General features: G+C 42.3%; 1 protein-coding gene across 8 annotated transcripts in view; it reads left to right on the forward strand.

The window, feature by feature from the left end:
* SLC35A5 (solute carrier family 35 member A5) overlaps positions 1-19,600 on the forward strand; it is a 31,760-nt gene that overhangs the window by 3,790 nt on the left and 8,370 nt on the right. For all 8 annotated transcript variants that reach the window (XR_013960028.1, XM_080657690.1, XM_080657689.1 and 5 more), the window contains 3 exons: positions 5,206-5,304; positions 6,633-6,766; positions 10,054-10,121. Coding sequence is in view for 7 of the 8 variants with exons in the window: in XM_080657690.1 (XP_080513816.1) it covers positions 5,206-5,304; positions 6,633-6,766; positions 10,054-10,121 (301 nt within the window). In the remaining variant the exon portion in view is untranslated. The remainder of the gene's footprint in view (positions 1-5,205; positions 5,305-6,632; positions 6,767-10,053; positions 10,122-19,600) is intronic.

A 19,600-nucleotide genomic window follows, 5' to 3' on the forward strand; every position in this document is an offset into this window, starting at 1 on the left:
GGTTAATTAGCATATTCCCTCTTTATTAGATAGGATACACACACACACACACACACACACACACACACACACACACACACTAGAGGCCTGGTGCACGAAATTCGTGCACCAGAGGAGTTGTCCCTCAGCCCAGCCTGCACCCTCTCCAATCTGGGACCCCTCGAGGGATGTCCGACTGCCCGTTTAGGCCCGATCCTGGTGGGATCGGGCCTAAACGGGCAGTCGGACATCCCTCTCACAATCCAGGACTGCTGGCTCCCAACTGCTCGCCTGCCTGCCTTCCTGATTGCCCCTAACTGCTTCTGCCTGCCAGCCTGATCACCCCCTAACCACTCCCCTGCCAAGGGGCCCAAGTGGAGGCCTTGGTATCTAGGGTTTATTTATCTTCTACGATTGAAACTTTGTAGCCTGGAGCAGAGCCAAGCCTTGTGCTTGCTCCGTGGTGGCAGCCATTTCTGTTGGGATTTATGTATCTTCTATCATTGAAACTTTGTAGCCTTAAGCGGAGACCTGGGCTGGCCAGGGTGTGCGGAAAGCTTGGCTTCCTCCATCGCCGGGGAAACCCAAGCCTCCCTCCTGCTCTCTGTGGCCGTAGCCATCTTGGTTGGGTTTATTTGCATATTCGCTCCTGATTGGCTGGTGGGAGTGGCCTGTGGGTGTAGCGGAGGTACAGTCAATTTGCATATTACTCTTTTATTAGATAGGAGATATATATATATATATATATATATATATATATATATATATATAAAATAATTTTTAAAAAACTAAGTGCATAAGACATAGACCTAGTTCTCATGAACAGTTTATTAGGAGAGACATACATGTAAATACATTGTGAAAATACAATATAATAAATGCAGTTCTATACCAAAGATGAAGAAATTGTTTAGAGTAGAAAGTGGTATATTCTGTCTGGGAGACAATGATGTGGAGTGCAAAGGGATAAAGGAACGCTTCCTTGATAAGGTGACAGTTGATCCCCAAGAATACAAGGTGGTCAGGAGTATTCAAAACAGCCTGTAAAAATGAATAGATACATATAAAAGTAGGATTGATTGTGAGAAACATGTAGTTCAAAATTACTGAACAAAAAGTTTAAGGGCTCAGAGGAGAGAAGAAAGGAATGCTTTGCCAGAGAGAGAAGCAATGATCAGATAGTTAAGGACTTCATATGTCATGCTAAGGATCTGGGACTTTATTCTCTAGACCTTAGAGCAGGGGTGGGCAAACTTTTTGACTCGAGGGCCACAATGGGTTCTTAAACTGGACCGGAGGGCCGGAACAAAAGCATTGATGGAGTGTTTGTGTGAACTAATATAAATTCAAAGTAAAGGAGCGGAGCGGAGAGCAAGAGAACCAGATAGAACAGCCGGATCCGGCCCGCGGGCCGTAGTTTGCCCACGGCTGCCTTAGAGTCTGGGGAATAAGGAGTACTTGCAGTATTATAAACCAAAGGGCAAAATGAAAAAGACTATTTTGGTAACTGGATGGAGGATGGACGAAAGGGGAAGAGACTGGAAGCGTAGTTATGTGGTTATTGAAAATCGAGCTACAGGTGATGGAGACTAACCAAGGCTTTGGAAGTAGAAACAGAAAGGAGAAGATAAATTCAAGAAATATTTTAAACATAGACAAGACAGGACTTGTAGAATATATTGAATGTGGAGACTAAAGGAGATGAAACACTGGATAGCTCAAAGTTTTCTCTTGGAAGTGCTAAGTGGATTAGTGATATTCTCAGCTGAGATGAAGACTATTAGGAGGAAGAACAGGTTGGGCAGAGTTAAGAGAGATTACAGAGTTTTAGCTTTGTACCTTCCATAAGGCCAGTAGCTGTATACATGCTCATTGCAATATCCTGCAGTATCTGGCACATCACACATGTGAAGGAAATGCAAATTAATGAATTAAATACAAGGTAGTTATTCATATGCATATGTTTAGTGAGCATTAAATGTTCCAGAGTACAAATTTGGAGACATTAATATTAAATTGACATTTAAAACCCTAGAAGCAAAGGGCTCATTCAGGGTAACATGCAAGATGAGAAAACAGAGCCAAGGACAGAACTCAGAGAAATGCCAACATTTAACCATCCTGCAGACACTCAGAAGGATTTTAAGAAGGAATTGTTAGTGAGAACTAAATGCACATGAGTCGCAGAAGGAAAGAAACAAGTTTGAAGACAGGGAATTGCAACATCATACTAAGATAAGGATTAAAACATGCCCTTTGGAATTAGTAATATATATATATATACTGAGTGGAAAGATTATTATGATCTCTGAATGCATAATAATCTGTCCACTCAGTGTGTGTGTGTGTGTATGTGTGTGTGTGTGTATAGTATATGTAAAAGGCTAATATGCAAAGTGTCCCATTGGGAGTTCGACCGGGAGACTGTGAGTTCGATCACTTGCTCTGACATGCGCTGACCACCAGGGGGCGGTGTGGAATGAAGGAAGGCCCAGCTGGCAGCTGGGGAAGGAAGGCCCCAGCCAGCAGCAGGAAGACCCCGATCGTCCCTGATTGCCGGCCAGGCCTAGGGACCCTACCCATGCATTAATTTTGTGCACCGGGCCTCTAGTTTGAAGATAATTAGGTATCTCAGGAGTAGGTAGGTTGAGTACAGTGGTGGGATCAGAAACAAGATTGCTCTGGGACAAGACCTGAATGGAAAGTAGGCAAATGGAAATGATGAATATTGACACAGTTTTAGGATGAGAAGGAGAATATATAGTAGTTGAAGTGGTAGGATATTATACAGTGTGTTTCTTGTTTGTTTGTTTGTTTGTTTCTTTGTTTTGGATGAGAGTTTTGAACAAATTTTAGTCATGGGGAGGAAACCAGTTAATAGAAAGATAAAGGAGATACTGAAGCCAGAGTACTTACTTATTGGAAGAAAATCTCTGAAGATAAGAGGAGATTTTAAAGGGGAGAATGGGTGAATAGTGGGGCCACAGCCCCTTTTTGGGGCGACTAAAGGGACACCAGTAAGTATGGATGTAATGTAGATAAGATATGTGAGTGTGGGCAGAAGGTGAGTGGAGGGAGGTCCACATAATGCTGAGACACAATTTGGAATCAACCATGATAGAACTATCCTATCTAATAAAGCAAGAATATGCTAATTGACCCTCACGCTGTAATGAAGATGGTGGCACCCACAGCCAATAAGGAGGGAATATGCTAATTGACTGTCACGCCCTCAAAAGATGGCAACGCCCACAGCCACAAGATGGCGGCACCTAGTCCCCTCAGCCCCGTTGGGGTGGCAGGCTGGACCAGCCGCTCTGCACACCTGCCTCCAGAGTCCCCCAGTCCTCTCAGCCCCCCTGGCACCCAGGGCCGGCCCGAAGTGCAGGCAAACCTCAGATGGTGACTCCCCAGCCGCCCAGGGCTAGCCCGAGGCACAGGTAACCAGGGCTGGCTGAGGCTTGCACTGCCAGCAGTGGCAGCAGCAGAGGTGTGATGGGGGCATCACCTTCCTCTGATCGCTGGGTTGCCTCCTGCCCCTGAGGGCTCCCTGACTGTGAGAGGGGGCAGGCCGGCTGAGGGAACCCCCCCTCCAGTGCATGAATTTTCATGCACCGGGCCTCTAGTAAGAAAATAAGAACAAGAATGAATTGAAGAATGAGTTTAAGAGTTGTGTTCTGAAACCTCCACCCAACCCCATTCTTGTTTGTGCATGTTGGCAGATGTGTATCATGAGAGAGATCAATGCAAAGTATTGGAGGAAAATAGAGTGTGATTTCAGTCTAGCTTTGAGCTCAGAAAAGGGAAGAGGATATCTTTTAACTAGGCTTCAAATGATGGAAAGTTTAACATGCAAATAACTAAACTTAGGTAACATTTATTAAGTGCCCACTAAGTGCAAAACACCATTAACTGCCAGGTATATGAAGATGACTAGCATGGTCCCTTCCTTATGAGGAGTTTACATTCTAAAGGTAAGACATACACAAAAAATAACAGTAGAGGTAAGGACTGTTATAGAGGTTTGTAGGTAGTGGTACAGGATCAGAGATGAATAAGAAATTAATTATGCTTAGGTTGAGAAGGTCAGGGGAAACCACAGGGAAAAGGAAGAAGGGTGTTCTGGAGAGAATGTCAAGTTGGCGTTTTTCCTCTGTACTTGGCCAGTTTGGGTTTTTAATATGATGACCAAGGGAAACAAGGTCATGTTTTCAAAAGGGGGCAAAATTCATTCCTCAAAAGAGAACCTAAGAACGTTTATGTTTGTCCTTGGCAAAATTATAGAGCAAGTTGTTTGTAAGCATTTGGAAAAGACAGTGGTAACAGCTAAGACCAAGGCATGCTAACCAAACGTCATTTCCTAATTAGATTGATTTGTAAATTAGGACCTAGCTTCCCATCTCATCAGTGGGTTCCTGACTGTGTCAGAGCATTTTCTCTCAGCCCTAGAGTAGCCAGACCCCTGGAGCAGTTGCCTCTTGCCTCAAATAGCTTCCTTCTTTTACTCCAATGTACCATTTGTTCCAGAGTGCCAAACAAATACTATCTTTGTGTGCCATTTTATGAAACAGAGAGGAACACTCTTGACACCATGAGCTGAGTAATAATTCAGCCAGATAAAGTCATAGCTGTTTGAGGAGTAAGGCCCCGAGTATTAATTAATGGTCAGTTTTAGAAGGCAGCCTCTAATGCCATGTCACAAAGCTTTTATTGCCCATAGCCCTAGCCTCAACATATTTATCAGCAACTTGGATGAAAACATGAGGGGCATATTTATCATATTCAAGGATAATAAAATGCTGAACAGGGTAGGGATAGATAAAACAGTAGGTGAATTGACTGAAAAAATGCCCTAGCCGGTTTGGCTCTGTGGATAGAGCATTGGCCTGCGCACTGAGGGGTTCTGGGTTCGGTTCTGGCCAAGGGCACATGCCAGGGTTGCGGGCTCGATCCCCAGTGGGGGGCATGCAGGAGGCAGCCGATCAGGGATTCTCTCTCATCATTGATGTTTCTATCTCTCTCTCCCTCTCCCTTCCTCTCTGAAATAAATAAAGAAATAATATATTTAAAAGAAAAAAACCCAAAAGAGCAAAACCAATTGGATGAAGTTTAATATAACCAGCATTACAATTCAGCTTTTAAAAAACAACTCTAAATTATTAGCTGTATATAAGCATTGTATAAAACAAAATTGATAATTAAAAAAACATTTCTGTTACATTTCAGAGAACAAATATGATTATCTTCCAACTACTGTGAATGTGTGCTCAGAACTAGTGAAGCTGGTTTTCTGTGTGCTTGTGTCATTCTGGGTTATAAAGAAAGGTGAGTCTCGAAGCAATACTATATACATGTTAAAAATCACAGAATCAAAAAATTTTAGAAGTGGCTGGCAGGAACATTTTATATCATTTAGCCCATTAAATTCATATATGAGGATGCCAAAATACAAACATAATTATGATTATCTGTGTTATTCAGGTGTAGATAAGGGCTCAGAGAAAAGTCTTATGCAGTTCTGGGTAGGAGGGCAGAGCCAGGACTCCAACCCACGTTTTCTAGTGTCCTGTCCGTTGCTTTACCTTGTAGCTTGTTCTTATAGTGGGTCATACAGTGAGTTAGTTATTCAAATTCAGGATTTTTAAAAATTACTCCTGTCTGACTTAGTATGTAGCACATTGCAAAGACATCCCCTTTTCCATAAGCAAAGGTAGTATAGTGCATTGGAGTCAGGGAGACTGTATTTAGGACAGATTATTTTAACTTGTCTGAACTCCAGTTTCATCAACTATCAAATAAGGACATTAATTCTTACTCAAGTCGGAAGTATCTAGCCTTTTGTGGCTCTTTAATATGTATTTATTCTTCACATGCACTTCCCAATTAATGAGCCTTTGCTCTCTTTATTACTTTGATCTGCCTTCCCATGTGAGGTAAACAGAATTTATTAAAGGGCTTGTACAAGAAGATGACTTGTCACACTCAAGGATTTCAGTCTGTGCAGTTTCCAGTTAGTGGAATATATTTCTTAAACTCATGAAATCCAGTATTTACAGGGCTTAAACTTAAATTTTCTTTTTATTTTATATTCTTTCTGTTACAGTACTGTCCAAAGTTTTTGAAAATCTAGAAATGGGACAATAACTCATACTAGGTTTAGTGAAAGTTAATTTTTTCTACTTCCCTAGATATAATTTTTCACCTAAAAACTGCCTTTCATGATCCCCCACTCTCAGGGAAATAGGGAATAGGGTGGGGAATACCAGCATACCAGCCTGAAAGCTTGGTATTTTTTTCTTTTAATTCATTGATCTCTTGGTTTTATGCTCTCAGAGTACTATGAGAAAAACAAGAGTATCCTCAGTTGCCTTAAGTGATACTTATATTTCAAGTTAACAGAAATTAGGAGGATCAGTAATCCTAAAGTGTTGCTAATTGTCAGTGATGATACACAGTGGTGGGGTGCAGAAAGACGGCATGCAATGAAATTCTGTATTGTCTTTGATTTCCTAAGGATAATAGTCATTTATGAAAGCAAGTTCATAAAGCCTCTTTTAAAGAATTTTGTTAAAAAGCAAATACAATTTACTGTCTATAAAAATATGGACATTCTCCTCAAAATCATTTATTTATTGCTGTATTTCTTTCTTTAGAAAATCATCAAAGTAGAAACTTGAAATGTGCTTCCTGGAGGGAGTTCTTTAATTTCATGAAGTGGTCCATTCCAGCCTTTCTTTATTTCCTGGATAATTTGATTGTCTTCTATATCCTTTCTTATCTTCAACCTGTAAGTAAACATGACAAAGAAAATAGCATTGGGAAAACACAGAGAAATGAATTTCAGGGCTAATTTTTTTCAATCATTTTCCATGGCATTGTTAGTTTCTCATTGCCCTCCCTGGCCTTCCAGAGGTTTGACCAGAATCATCTGAGTATTGACTTACCAATCTGCTTGCCAGATTCTATCACTTGTTAAAGTTTGCTGTATTAAACTGTGATGACTAGTCAAGAATTGCTCCCTGGCCAGTGAATCTGGATCCATCTCTCTTTGTGTAACCTTAACCAATCTGCCTGTTTTCTGAGCCATCCTATGATCACCAGCCTCTAAAATTAATCTCAGCATCCAGGTCCTCCACAGAGACTTAACTTAGAAAAGTATACATTCAGTACTCTGCTCTTTCTTACACCTGCATTAATGTAGTATATACTAGAGGCCCAGTGCATGAATTCATGCATGGAAAGGGGGGAGGGGCCATGGGAGGTTGGCCAGCAGGCCCCGATCTAGTTGTGTAGATGTGTTGAGGTAGCGGCAAGCAAAGATCACAGACAGAGTGCCCCCAAACAGCCTGAACACCAGCTATGCTCTGAGATGGAATTACAGCTCTACCTTGCTGCCCACTCTCAGGCAGCCTCACCCTCCCTGGGGTGGAGTTGCTGACAGACAGACGGGTCATCTGTCCTACCTCAGCCACACCTTTTCTCAAGGCTCCACCCCCAAGCTTGATAGGTAGCTGACTTCAGCCAATGGTGGCACACCATCATAGGAGTGCTAGCCAATCAGCAGCTAGTAGCCTGGAAAGGCACAGGGCAGAGCTAGAAGTGGCCAACAGGGCAGAAGGGTGAGCACCCACACATGCGGTGGCAGAGGTAAGATGGCAGTGGTGCTTACTTTACAACTTTGCCGTTAGGCTGCTGCCTTGCCCCTTCTGCCCACTCTGAGCTGCTACTCTGTCACGATCAGTGTCTGGGTCACTCTCCTCCTACATGCTTCCTGGACCCAGATTCTCCAGTGCCTGGAGCCTTAGCCAGAGGGAGGGACCGGCTGGGGGAGGGACTGTGGGAGGTTGGCTATGGGAGTGCACTGACCACCAAGGGGAAGCTCCTGTGTTGAGCGTCTGCCCCCTGGTGGTCAGTGTGCATCACAGCGACTGGTCGTTCAGTCATAATGGTCGCTTAGGCTTTTATATATATAGATATATTTGTTATGATTTTATTTTTGTTAGTCCTCTCTTTTAACCAACAAGTACTTTAAGGGTAGAGAGTGTATCTTCTCGACTCTAAACACTATAACTGATAATACTGGAATATTTCTTATCACTATTGGCATTCTCCAGGCCAATTTAGAAAACCATTAATAATCAAACTTAAAATTTGGTCTTCTGCTCTTACCTATTACTCAGTTTGGGTCATGTGTGTGTGTTCTCCTAATGTTTTATAAAATGAAGATTTCTGTTGCCATTGTTGCCAAAATGTGTTACAAGTTGTAATGAATAAGTTCGGGGATTTCTATCATAAATAGTATTTTTATTGGTTCTAGTCTTCTATGTGAAGTCTCTTAAATATAGCCAGATTAGTTTGTGAGTGGGATGACAAAGAGGAGTCAATAGAACACAGTAGTAGAAAACAGGAGTTTGATTCTTTTGCACAATTTAGAAGCTATGTAACTAGCAAGCCCCAACTGCTCTAAGAGTCAGTTGCCCATCTGTAAAAGAGAATAATGTTATCACATCACCTGTGCTGGGTGATCACCTGAAGTTCTTTTCAGCTCTGTGATCCATATTGTTATTATTACTAAGTGTCCCTTTCATCTAAACTGTGTCCTCTCCTAAATTCTTGCTTCCACTTTCTCAGATCTGAGAATTCCTGTACCCAAAGACATAATTATTCACATTCAATAAGTATATATTTGTTCTATTTTATTTGTATTCAATAGATTAAGTTCTTAAATTCATATCCATTCCCTGCATCCCCAGTTCCAAAATAAGATTATAATTTCCTGTTTTTTTTCTTCCAAGTTACTGCTTTGCTTTTCTTTCCTGATTGTGTAAAACCACAAATATTACAAAATAAATCACATGGCATATTCTGTGCATTGCTGTGCCCAAGTCTAATTGGAAAGAATTAAATAGAGATGAATGGAAGTTTGGGAGCAAAGAGTTCTTGCGTTTTGTTTATTCTGTACTATTGCATAGAAAGAGTTTTCAGAATTCATCGGGCCAGCCAGGATGCTTGGTTAGTGCATTTGCACTGCCGTTACTATGACTGCTCAGAGCCACCACTTCCCCACTCTTACCAGCCACTTTCTTCATCTCTTAACTAGGGCTTCACAAGCATTTGTCTACAGAGAAGGACACTGAGAAAACAAAATAGTCCCATAAAAATTTAATAGAAAAACAACAATGTTGTATTCTTGGAATTTTTGTTAATTGTTATTGGATTTACTCTTATTTCTTTAATTCAGCTTCATGTTAGCTCGTTATAAAAGATTATTGAGACTCTGGAGTTTAATCATTTTAAAGTGACAGCAAGGAGGAAGTCAGGGTGAACTAAATAAGTAGGATTTGTTTTTTAAAATTATTAATATTGTCAGATCCAATTATGAGGGGCAGTGATGAAATTTCATACTTTCTTGGCCAAAATGTATACATGTTCAGATTAATAGTCTCAGGTGAAATATGGCTGAATTTACAAAAAGAGACCTTCATGAAATTTGGTTAACACATTTCTAAGTTTTTAGAACAATAAATAAATCCAAAGGACTGTAAGATATGAGTTTGGTAGTAAATCATTGGTATTGGGTCATTGTAGTTCAACCAGGAAAATGGATTCAGTTCCTACAACAGGTATGATGCTTAAAAATCTGCATCCCAATTATCTTAATGTATAAAAGGGCCTAACAGATTCTGTCTTTTCTCTTTCCATAAAACAGTATTAAAAGTCTATAAAGCACTCTGAGAACTTTAAAAAGTATGCTTTAGAAGCATGGTAACTGTTATTTCAGACCCAAACCTTTAGAATTTATAAGTATTTCTAAATCTGCACATACAGATTATTTACACAGGCATTTTCTGAATTTCAACACATTTTGAAAGCCTGTACAATAATTTGATCATATCTGCATAAATTTAACAAGCAATAAAAATGGAATTTAATCCTGTAGTGAAATAGCTGCCCTAATAACCCCTCTAGTTTTTGACCAAAAAGCTTTTCTTGTCAGGTGAACCACCGAGCTGGGAGATTTCTGAGGTTAGTACTTTATTTGGATTGTAACTCTATATCTCTTTTTCTTTCTAGGCCATGGCTGTTATCTTCTCGAATTTTAGCATTATAACAACGGCTCTTCTATTCAGGATAGTATTGAAGTAAGTAACTTGTTGTGAAAGCATATGTGGTATTTTAAAACGCCACCACCTTGTTTCAGGTGATATACCCAGAGCACTGAACCCTCCGGTTCCCAAGGCCAGGATTTTATTCCTAACTAGAGGCCTGGTGCACAAATTTGTGCATGGGTGGGGTCCCTTGGGGTGGCCTGTGGGGATTGGGCCCCAACTCACACTCCCAGGCTTGCAGCCCCAGCTTGTGCCCCAGCCTCACAGCTCTGCCTGGCACCCAGTCGTGGCCTGGCACTGCCCCCTCACCTGCTCCACCATCCTGCCTGCAGGGCAATCAATCAGGGCCACCCCTCCCCCACCTCCCCACTGCCGGTCGCCCTCTGCGGGGTGATCAGTGGGGCAATCGGCCCCCACTCCCACCCGCCTTGGCCTGGTGCCACCTGCTCACCTGCTCCTCCATCCCATCGCGGTCCCGTTCTCATCAGGGCCGGCAGCACTGCATTGCCGACGCCCACCATGTTCCGCACCACCCCCTGGTGGTCAGCGCACATCAGCGAGTGGTCAAACTCCTGGTCGAACAATTTGCATATTAGGCTTTTATTATATAGGATAGGATTGGCTCTGTGTGTTGGCAAGTTGCTTAACCCACCTAGAAAACAGCTCCACTGCTAGCCTGTCTGAATCCTCTGTGATTCCATGTTTCAAATGTTTTTTTTTCTTAGCATCTAAAAAAAAAATGATAATTGTTGGGGTTATAAGTATTTTAATTTTTAGTGCCAGATTTTCAACAAATAATTCCTGAGATGTTTTTATTTGTTTTGTTTTGTTTGCAGAATCTATATTACAGTACTAGGGAACCAAGAAGTTCTTAAAATTAATACACATTTGTTATTTGGTGTTTGAAGATGATAAAGAGTAACAAATTCTTTGTTAAACTACTTGAGATGAGTACATGATTTAAGTTCTAACTGGCAGAGTATTTGCATGAGAAATCGAATTAATAAAATGATAGATTTTTAAACTTCAAATTTCTATCACCAGTCTTTACTATCTCCAGGAAGACCTATGGGTAAAATTAAAACATTTTCAACTAAATAGGCTCTGCTGCCAAGCAAAGGTCATAATGTTCTAAGGTGGAATGGGGTCTGGGCACTTAACTCCAGTTTGATTTGTTATTTAATGACTAGAGGCCCGGTGCACGAAATTCGTGCACGGGGGTGTGTGTCCCTTAGCCCAGCCTGCACCCTCTCCAATCTGGGACCCCTCGAGGGATGTCCGACTGCCCATTTAAGCCTGATCCCCTTAAATGGGCAGTCGGACATCCCTCTCACAATCCAGGACTGCTGGCTCCCAACTGCTCGCCTTCCTGCCTTCCTGATTGCCCCTAACTGCTTCTGCCTGCCAGCCTGATCACCCCCTAACCACTCCCCTGCCACCCTGATTGATGCCTAACTGCTCCCCTGCCAGCCTGTTTGCCCCTAACTGCCTTCCCGTGCAGGCCTGGTCACCCCCAACTGCCTTCCCGTGCAGGCCTGGTCACCCCTAACTGCCCTCCCCTGCAGGCCTGGTACCCCCTAACTGCCCTCCCCTGCAGGCCTGAGTCCCCCACAACTGCCCTTCCCTGCAGACTAAGTCACCCCCAACTTCCCTCCTCTGCCGGCCGGGTCACCCCTAACTGCCCTCCCCTGCAGGCTTGATCGCCCCCAACTGTCCTCCCTTGCAGGCCTGGTCCCTCCCAACTGCCCTCCTCTGCTGGCCTGATCGCCCACAACTGCCCTCCCCTGCTGGCCATCTTGTGGTGGCCATCTTGTGTCCACATGGGGGCAGGATCTTTGACCACATGGGGGCAGCCACCTTGTGTGTTGGAGTGATGGTCAGTTTGCATATTACTCTTTTATTAGATAGGATAGAGGCCTGGTTCATGGGTGGGGGCCAGCTGGTTTGCCCTGAAGGGTGTCCCGGATCAGGGTGGGGGTTCCCTTGGGGTATGGGGCGGCCTGGGTGAGGGGCCTGTGGTGGTTTGCAGGCTGACCACGCCCCCTGGCGACCCAAGCGGAGGCCCTGGTATCTGGGGTTTATTTATCTTCTACAATTGAAACTTTGTAGCCTGGAGCGGAGCCACGCCTTCTGCTTGCTCTGTGGCGGCAGCCATTTCTATTGGGATTTATGTATCTTCTGTAATTGAAACTTTGTAGCCTTAAGCGAGGCCTGGGCCGGCCAGGGTGTGCAGAAAGCTTGGCTTCCTCCATTGCCGGGGGCAACCCTAGCCTCCTGCTCTTTCCAGCTCCGTGGCTGCCACCATTTCTATTTGGGTTTATGTATCTTCTATCATTGAAACTTTGTAGCCTTGAGTGGAGGCCTAGGCTGGCAAGGGCAGACAGAAAGCTTGGCTTCCTCCATTGCCGGGGAAACCCAAGCCTCCCTCCTGCTCTCTGTGGCCGTAGCCATCTTGGTTGGGTTTATTTGCATATTCGCTCCTGATTGGCTGGTGGGCGTGACTGGTGGGCGTGGCTTATGGGTGTAGCGGAGTGATGGTTAATTTGCATATTACTCTTTTATTAGTATGATTATGATAAAATACAATTTACTTCTTGTTATATTCTTTGTAATTGTTTAATTTTGCATTCACTTTTCCTTATTAATTTCTTATTTCTCAGTGTGCTATGTCATAGGGTGTTTTCATAATTTATATGTATTGCAGATGAATGGCTTGATGCATAGGCACTTAGTAAATATTGTTGAATCCATGATGCCTTCAGTACATAAATTGCATGGAATTCTTAAAAGATTTTATTTTATCTTGAGGAAACATTTGATTTAATAATTGATGTAAGAGATAGAAAAAAATAAAGTTTTTGTGTCTTCCGATTTAAATGTTACAGTACACTGAAGTTTGCTTTTGTTTCTTATTTTATGAATTTTTTCACTTTATTCATGAATTATGAAAATAATTCAATAAGCATATTAAAGAATGCTGTTCTAAAACATTTTAAAGTCTTTAAAGTCAACATGAAAGTCACTTTGAAGGATAAAAAGTTAGCTTCTGAGAAAATATATAAGCCATAATATTTTTATGTTGATTCCTATAATAAAATTATAGATGCATTTCCTTCCATAAGGGACAAAAAATTGGCTCTGACACATAATAAAAGGTTCACTATTTAATAAGGGAGCAAAGGTCTCAAAAACATGTGTTTTTTTTAAGTAATATTTTTTTCCTCTGAAATGATAGTTTATGAGTAAGTTATTAAATAATACACTAGAGGCCCAGCACATGAAATCATGCCCAGGTAGGGTCCCTAGGCCTAGCTTGCGATCAGGGCCATCTTCTGCCTGCTTGCCAGTTCCCTGTCCCGCCCCACCACCACCCACCCCAGTTCCCACGTGGTTGCCTGTTCCCCATCCTGCGATCAGAGCCTGCAGGCAGCGGGGAGGGACCAAGAGGTTGGCCATTCCACCCATTTGCCAGTCCCCAGTCCTGCCGCTACCCACCCTGGTTCCCTGTGGTTCCCCATTTGCCATCTTGCGATCGGAGCCTGTGGGCTGGGGCTGGGGGGTAGGGACCGAGAGGTGATCAATGCACCTCATAGCGATGGTCAAGCAGTCGTTCTGGTCGTTACGTCGTTATGGTTGCTGGGCTTTTATTATATAGGATAATATGTATTATATCTATGTACCATGTCAAAATTGCATCGATTTAAAACTAAGTTTGCCAAAGAGAAGATATAAAGTATCTATTGCCTAATTTGAAATCGGCCAGTAGTTTGACTCCAGAGCATGAGCTTGGAGGCCAATGTGGGGGTCCACTTAGAAAGACCCTACCTACCCAGAAGTGATTCAGCTGCCCTGTAGGCAGCGGGGGCAGGGAGGCTCTTGGCCAGGCAGTGATGAGAAAACACTTGACTCAGGGCCAAGTGCTGCACTGAGGGCCTTTCCTCCCTATTTTGACTGAATCCCACATTGACCCCATGAGGCAGGTATAGTCATTGTCCCTGTTCATCAGTAGATTCATCTCAAGCTGCCTCTGTGCTTGAAGCCCATAATTGAAGTGATTGGGTGGTTCCCTTTTACTGTAGAGGAGAGAGTGTCTGGGTTGGACAAGGCTGGGGACAGAGGAACCAACTTGAAATGAGCTGCCTCTTTTCATGCAGAGAGTGCCACCACCATGGGCAAAGGTGGGCCTGTTAAATTTTTAAACATTTAACAATTTATGTTAACACAGTTCATTCTTAATGTAACCAAATCCAAATCTATGCTAAAAACTGTGTTTGCTTTTAATACTATGAAATATAATAATATTAATTGTATTATTGCTAGTTTTATTAAAAATTAGCATTGTTATAAACTAAAATTTTAAATACTTTTTTCACATTTTTACCTCTTGATATTCAGAGCAGTAATATTGATTCTTAGATATGTGTTTGCTTTGCAGTTAATATCTCTGTTTTGATTCCTTGAAAGTTATTTATATTAAACAATTTTAAAAAGTACTCAATTTTTTATTATTTTCTCAAGCATTAACTTAGTTCTCAGTGCATCATAGTTTGACTGATTCACAAGAAGCTATTCTGAAGTACAGCTAAAATATAATAGTAAATCTAATAGTCTTTTATGAGAATACCTTTTAAGTATTTTCTATTATTACATTTTAATATCAACTTTATTTTATTAGTTTTATTGTTGGTGGTGTATGTCTGTCTGTTTTTCCCTGTTTAATCTATTCTGTGTCTCATTTGATGGTCTTTTGCCCTCTGCAATAAAATTTTGACCCAAGAGTAGCAGCTTGAGTCCTATCACAAATTCTTAATTTGTTTTTCATAAATAACTCATATTTCATTTAGAATATTATAGCTCCTGTTTTATACTTCACTCTAGTAGAGCCGTCAAATACCCTTCCCGTAAAGATAAAGAATATAAGGCTACAATGGGAATTTGCTTTTGTTTGTTTTCATTGTCTGGAGATTTCATGGAGGAAGATGCATGATACGATTGGCTCAGTGGAAAGATAAAAACTTTACCACGATGGTCTGAGTCATTGGATTAATGCTGTGTTGAGCACATGAGTTGGAAAGGAAAGAAGATGCAATCTAATGAAAGAAGCAAGACATTTCAAGGCATTTGTTACTCCTCATTACCAGAAAGGAGTTGTGATACCTTACAATAAACACATATATACCATACACAGGGCAATTGCAGGAAAAAAAGAAAAGGTCACAAGGAATGTAGAGAAGGAAAAGTAATTCAGAGGACCGGCAAGGGGCTTTGAAACAAAGGTGGTAGTTATTCCAACTTTAGTTTGTTCAGATTTCCAGAAGGCTTGTGGTGGTCAACTGCCATTATGTTAGCTGAAACTTAACTGGTTTGTCCTCATCTAAATTTTAAGAGACAAATCAATAGGGCCTGGGAGTAAAGAATCAGATCTCATTGCAATGAATTTTTATGTAAAGCAAAATTTTTTCAACTGCTAGTTTATATCCAGTTTATTGCAATGTTATTAAGTATAACATTATAATTATAACTCTATACATATATAATATTTTGGTACCGTCAAAAGAGTTTAAAAAGGAATATTGGTCAAATTCTATTACAACTCCTTTCAATTCTTTGGAATGAGTTGTGATAGAATCTGACCCATATCTGTGGCCCAGGAACTTGACCAAGCTCACATAGTTTGTTCTTCTCTAATTAATTCAATGGCGGGACATTTGGTTTTCTCCCTGATCAGATAGTAAAATCACCCATGATTTGTATATTGTCTCTGGACATTAGGAGTCCTTTGACATTAGTTTATAAGAAGCCTCCAGCATAACTCAGGTTTTTATTTTTGAACTTAAAAATGTGCTTTTGAGATTGGGCTAAGAAGTGATTTTGAGGCAGATATTTGAGTGAGTAAGGAAAAGCACAGGATGATTGAGTTAATTTTATTTTTCCAAGTGATGTTCAGGCCATGTCCTCTCGCAGCCTTGACTGGAGTCAGAGGATTGTCAGAACTGCTGGCAGCCAGTTCCAGAGCAAGAGACAAAAATGGTCTTTGTCTTTGACACAAAGCACTGTGTCATCGCAAAGCTGCTGTTGTTCAAATGACTTTATATTCCTGGACCCACCTTTCCTGTCTGTGTCATTTTCTCTTACATTTTCACACCCCATTAAACTGTGGAACTGTTGCTATCAGAGGAAGTAGTTGGACCCCTAAGATTCTCTCACTAAGACTACTGAGTGTTCATTCTTTGTCTTTTAAAACAACTCAGGGAAAGGAAATTGCAGCAGAGATGAATTCTTTGAAAATAGCCCTTTGCTGACTCACCAAAGTTGAGTAAGAATGACTCCTGCGATATAGTCTGTTACCTGTCTACATGCGGGATGCGCTGTTCTTTTTCTGTGAACCTTTCCTTCCAGAGACAATTTATAAAAATAACCAAAAGGCTCAAGTATAGAAATCTAACAGCTTTGCCCTTTTGTGTATAGAATCATGAAATATTAACAGCTGGATTCTGTAAGCATCATCTCTTGGATCACACCCTCATTTTATTGGAAAAATATGCTCTGGGGATATAAAGTGACACCCAAATCTCACAGCCCAAACTTGTGTTTCAACTTGTTATTTTCTAGCTGCTTCATTTCTCTTTATACCAATGGAGAGAGCAAGTGCCTTTAGCACACCTGCGTGAGCGTCTGAAGAGTGAGTTCTTGCGCACAGTCCTAAGGGACAATGCCTGTGTCTTCCCTGGGTTTTGTCCATGTTTAAGTGTTGTTATAAATAAGAGTTGGCTATTAAGTCATATAATTGACATATAACATTAGTTTCAGGTGTACAACATAAAGATTATCTATACTAATAAAAGGCCAATATGCAAATTGGTCAAGATGCCCTCACAGTAATGACCAAACAGCAGGCTGCGTGGGGCATCTATACTAATAAAGGAAATATGAAAATTGGTCAGGACGCCCTCACAGTAACGACTGAACATCAGGCTGAGTGGGGCGACCAGGATGACAGTGGGGGGGTTAGTGAGGGATGACCAAACAACTGACCAGCAGGCTGTGTGGGGTGACCAGGCCGGCAGAGGGGGGGCAGTGAAGGGCGACCAGGCATGCAGGGGGGGCAGTTGGCGGCAACCAAGCCAGCAGGGGGGCAGTGAGGGGTGACCAGGCCAGCAGAGGGGGGCAGTGAGGGGCAACCAGGCCGGCAGGGGGGGCCATGAGGGGTGACCAGGCTGGCAGGATGGGGGGCAGTTGGGGGTGACCAGGCCAGCAGAGGGGGTAGTATACACACACACATACACATACACACACTCACACACACACACACTCTGAGTGGCCAGATTATTATGATCTCTGAACGCATAATAATCTGTCCACTCAATGTGTGTGTGTGTGTGTGTGTGTGTGTGTGTGTGTGTATTAGAGCCCGGTGCATGAATTCGTACATGGGTGGGGTCCGGCCAGCCTGGGCAGGGGGAGGGGACATGGGCGGTTGGCCAGCCTGCCTGCTGATCAAACTCCTGGTCAAGGGGACAATTTGCATATTAGCCTTTTATTATATAGGATATACACTGAATGGCCAGATTATTATGCGTTCAGAGATCATAATAATCTGGCCACTCTGTGTGTGTGTGTGTGTGTGTGTGTGTGTGTGTGTGTGTGTGTGTGTATAAAGGGTAATATGCTAATTAGACCGAACGTCCTTCCAGACAAAACCACAGCAGGTGGGGGCTGGGGCCAAGGCCCTCGCACGAATTTTGTGCATTGGGCTTCTAGAACATATATATATATATATATATATATATATATATAGCACGAAACGATCACAACAACAAGTCTAGTTAACATCAGTAACCATACATAGTTATAATTTTTTCCTTTCAATTAGAATTTTAATGAGATTTGCTGTCTTAGCAATTTCAAATATACACTTCAGTATTGTTAACTCTAGTCACCATATTGTACATTACATCCCAGGACTTACTTATTTTGTAACTGGAACTTTATGCCTTTTAATTATCTTCACCCATTTTGCCTAACACCGCCCACTTTAGGCATTTACAATCTGTGTTTCATATCTATGAGTTTGGATAAATACCCAGAAGTGGGATTGCTGGATTATATGGTAGTTCAGTTTTTAATTTTTGAGGAACCTTCTACTGTTTTACATAGTGGCTGCACCAGTCTGCATTCCCACCAGCAGTGCACCAAGGTTCCCTTTTCTCTACTTCCTCACCACACTTGTTATCTCTTGTCATTTTTATGACAGCTATTCTTGTAGGTGTGGTTTTGTTACAAGAAAGGGGACTGGGCCAAAACCGGTTTGGCTCAGTGGATAGAGCGTCGGCCTGCGGACTGAAGGGTCCCGGGTTCGATTCCGGTCAAGGGCATGTACCTTGGTTGCGGGCACATCCCCAGTGGGAGGTGTGCAGGAGGCAGCTGATCGATGTTTCTCTCTCATCGATGTTTCTAGCTCTCTATCCCTCTCCCCTTCCTCTCTGTAAAATATCAATAAAATATATTTTAAAAAAAAGAAAAAAAAAGAAAGGGGACTGGCCTAGACCAGGAGCCAGTCTGCCTCAGGCGGCCTGTAGTGTGTGGTTCTTGATGTGCAGCAAAGATTTCATAACAGGAGTCCAGATGACTTTTAGAGCAGGTTTATTAAAGCTGGGGACAGAAAAACAAGGGTGGTCCTAGGACAGAATAAGCAACAGGCGAGGGACTAGGTAGGGCTGCTTTGGCTCCCTGGGAAGGTTATGGGAAACAAATGAGCTGAGGTGGGGCTGCTGTCAGCTCACTGCAAAGTCAGAGAAAAGGGGGCCTTGGAAACATGTTCAGGGGCTTAGCCTGGGAGGAGCTGCCGCTGCCCATTGCTGCTCTGGTTGCAAGTCTCCTGGGGACCGTTAAGAGTTCAGACAGGGGTGGGCAAACTTTTTGACTCGAGGGCCACAATGGGTTCTTAAACTGGACCGGAGGGCCGGAACAAAAGCATCGATGGAGTGTTTGTGTGAACTAATATAAATTCAAAGTAAAGGAGCGGAGGGGAGAGCAAGAGAACTGGATAGAACAGCTGGATCCGGCCTGTGGGCCGTAGTTTGCCCAAGGCTGGTTTAGGAGATGCTTGCCTGTCTGGGAAGAAGGGGAAGGGGAAGGCTCAGAGCCAGGGAGAGAGAGTGTCCCTGGCACTTTTGTTTTGAGAGTTTTTAAAGGCTGGGAGTTTAGAGGGAGTCTTACTGGAGGATCTCAGTAGAATATTCAGCAGCTTTTCCAGGTGTGTCCTTTCAGGGCTATGATCGTCACTGATTGGTCAGTGTCAGGGCAGGGGAAAAAAGAAAAAAAAAGAACATAAGGCTACACTGGTAGGAAAAAATAAGTCTGGTGACTAATGCAAGAATTATTTGAAAAAATTCAAAAGTGGAAAAAGGAAAAATATTGCTATCCAAATGTCTTATTGTCTTTTCTAGAAAAACCCCATTTAATATATAGATTTGTTCTTTGAAGTATAGAAGACATTGGTTCAAAGTGGA

Source organism: Plecotus auritus (genome assembly GCF_963455305.1).
Source record: "Plecotus auritus genome assembly, chromosome: 2".
NCBI classification, from domain to species: domain Eukaryota; kingdom Metazoa; phylum Chordata; class Mammalia; order Chiroptera; family Vespertilionidae; genus Plecotus; species Plecotus auritus.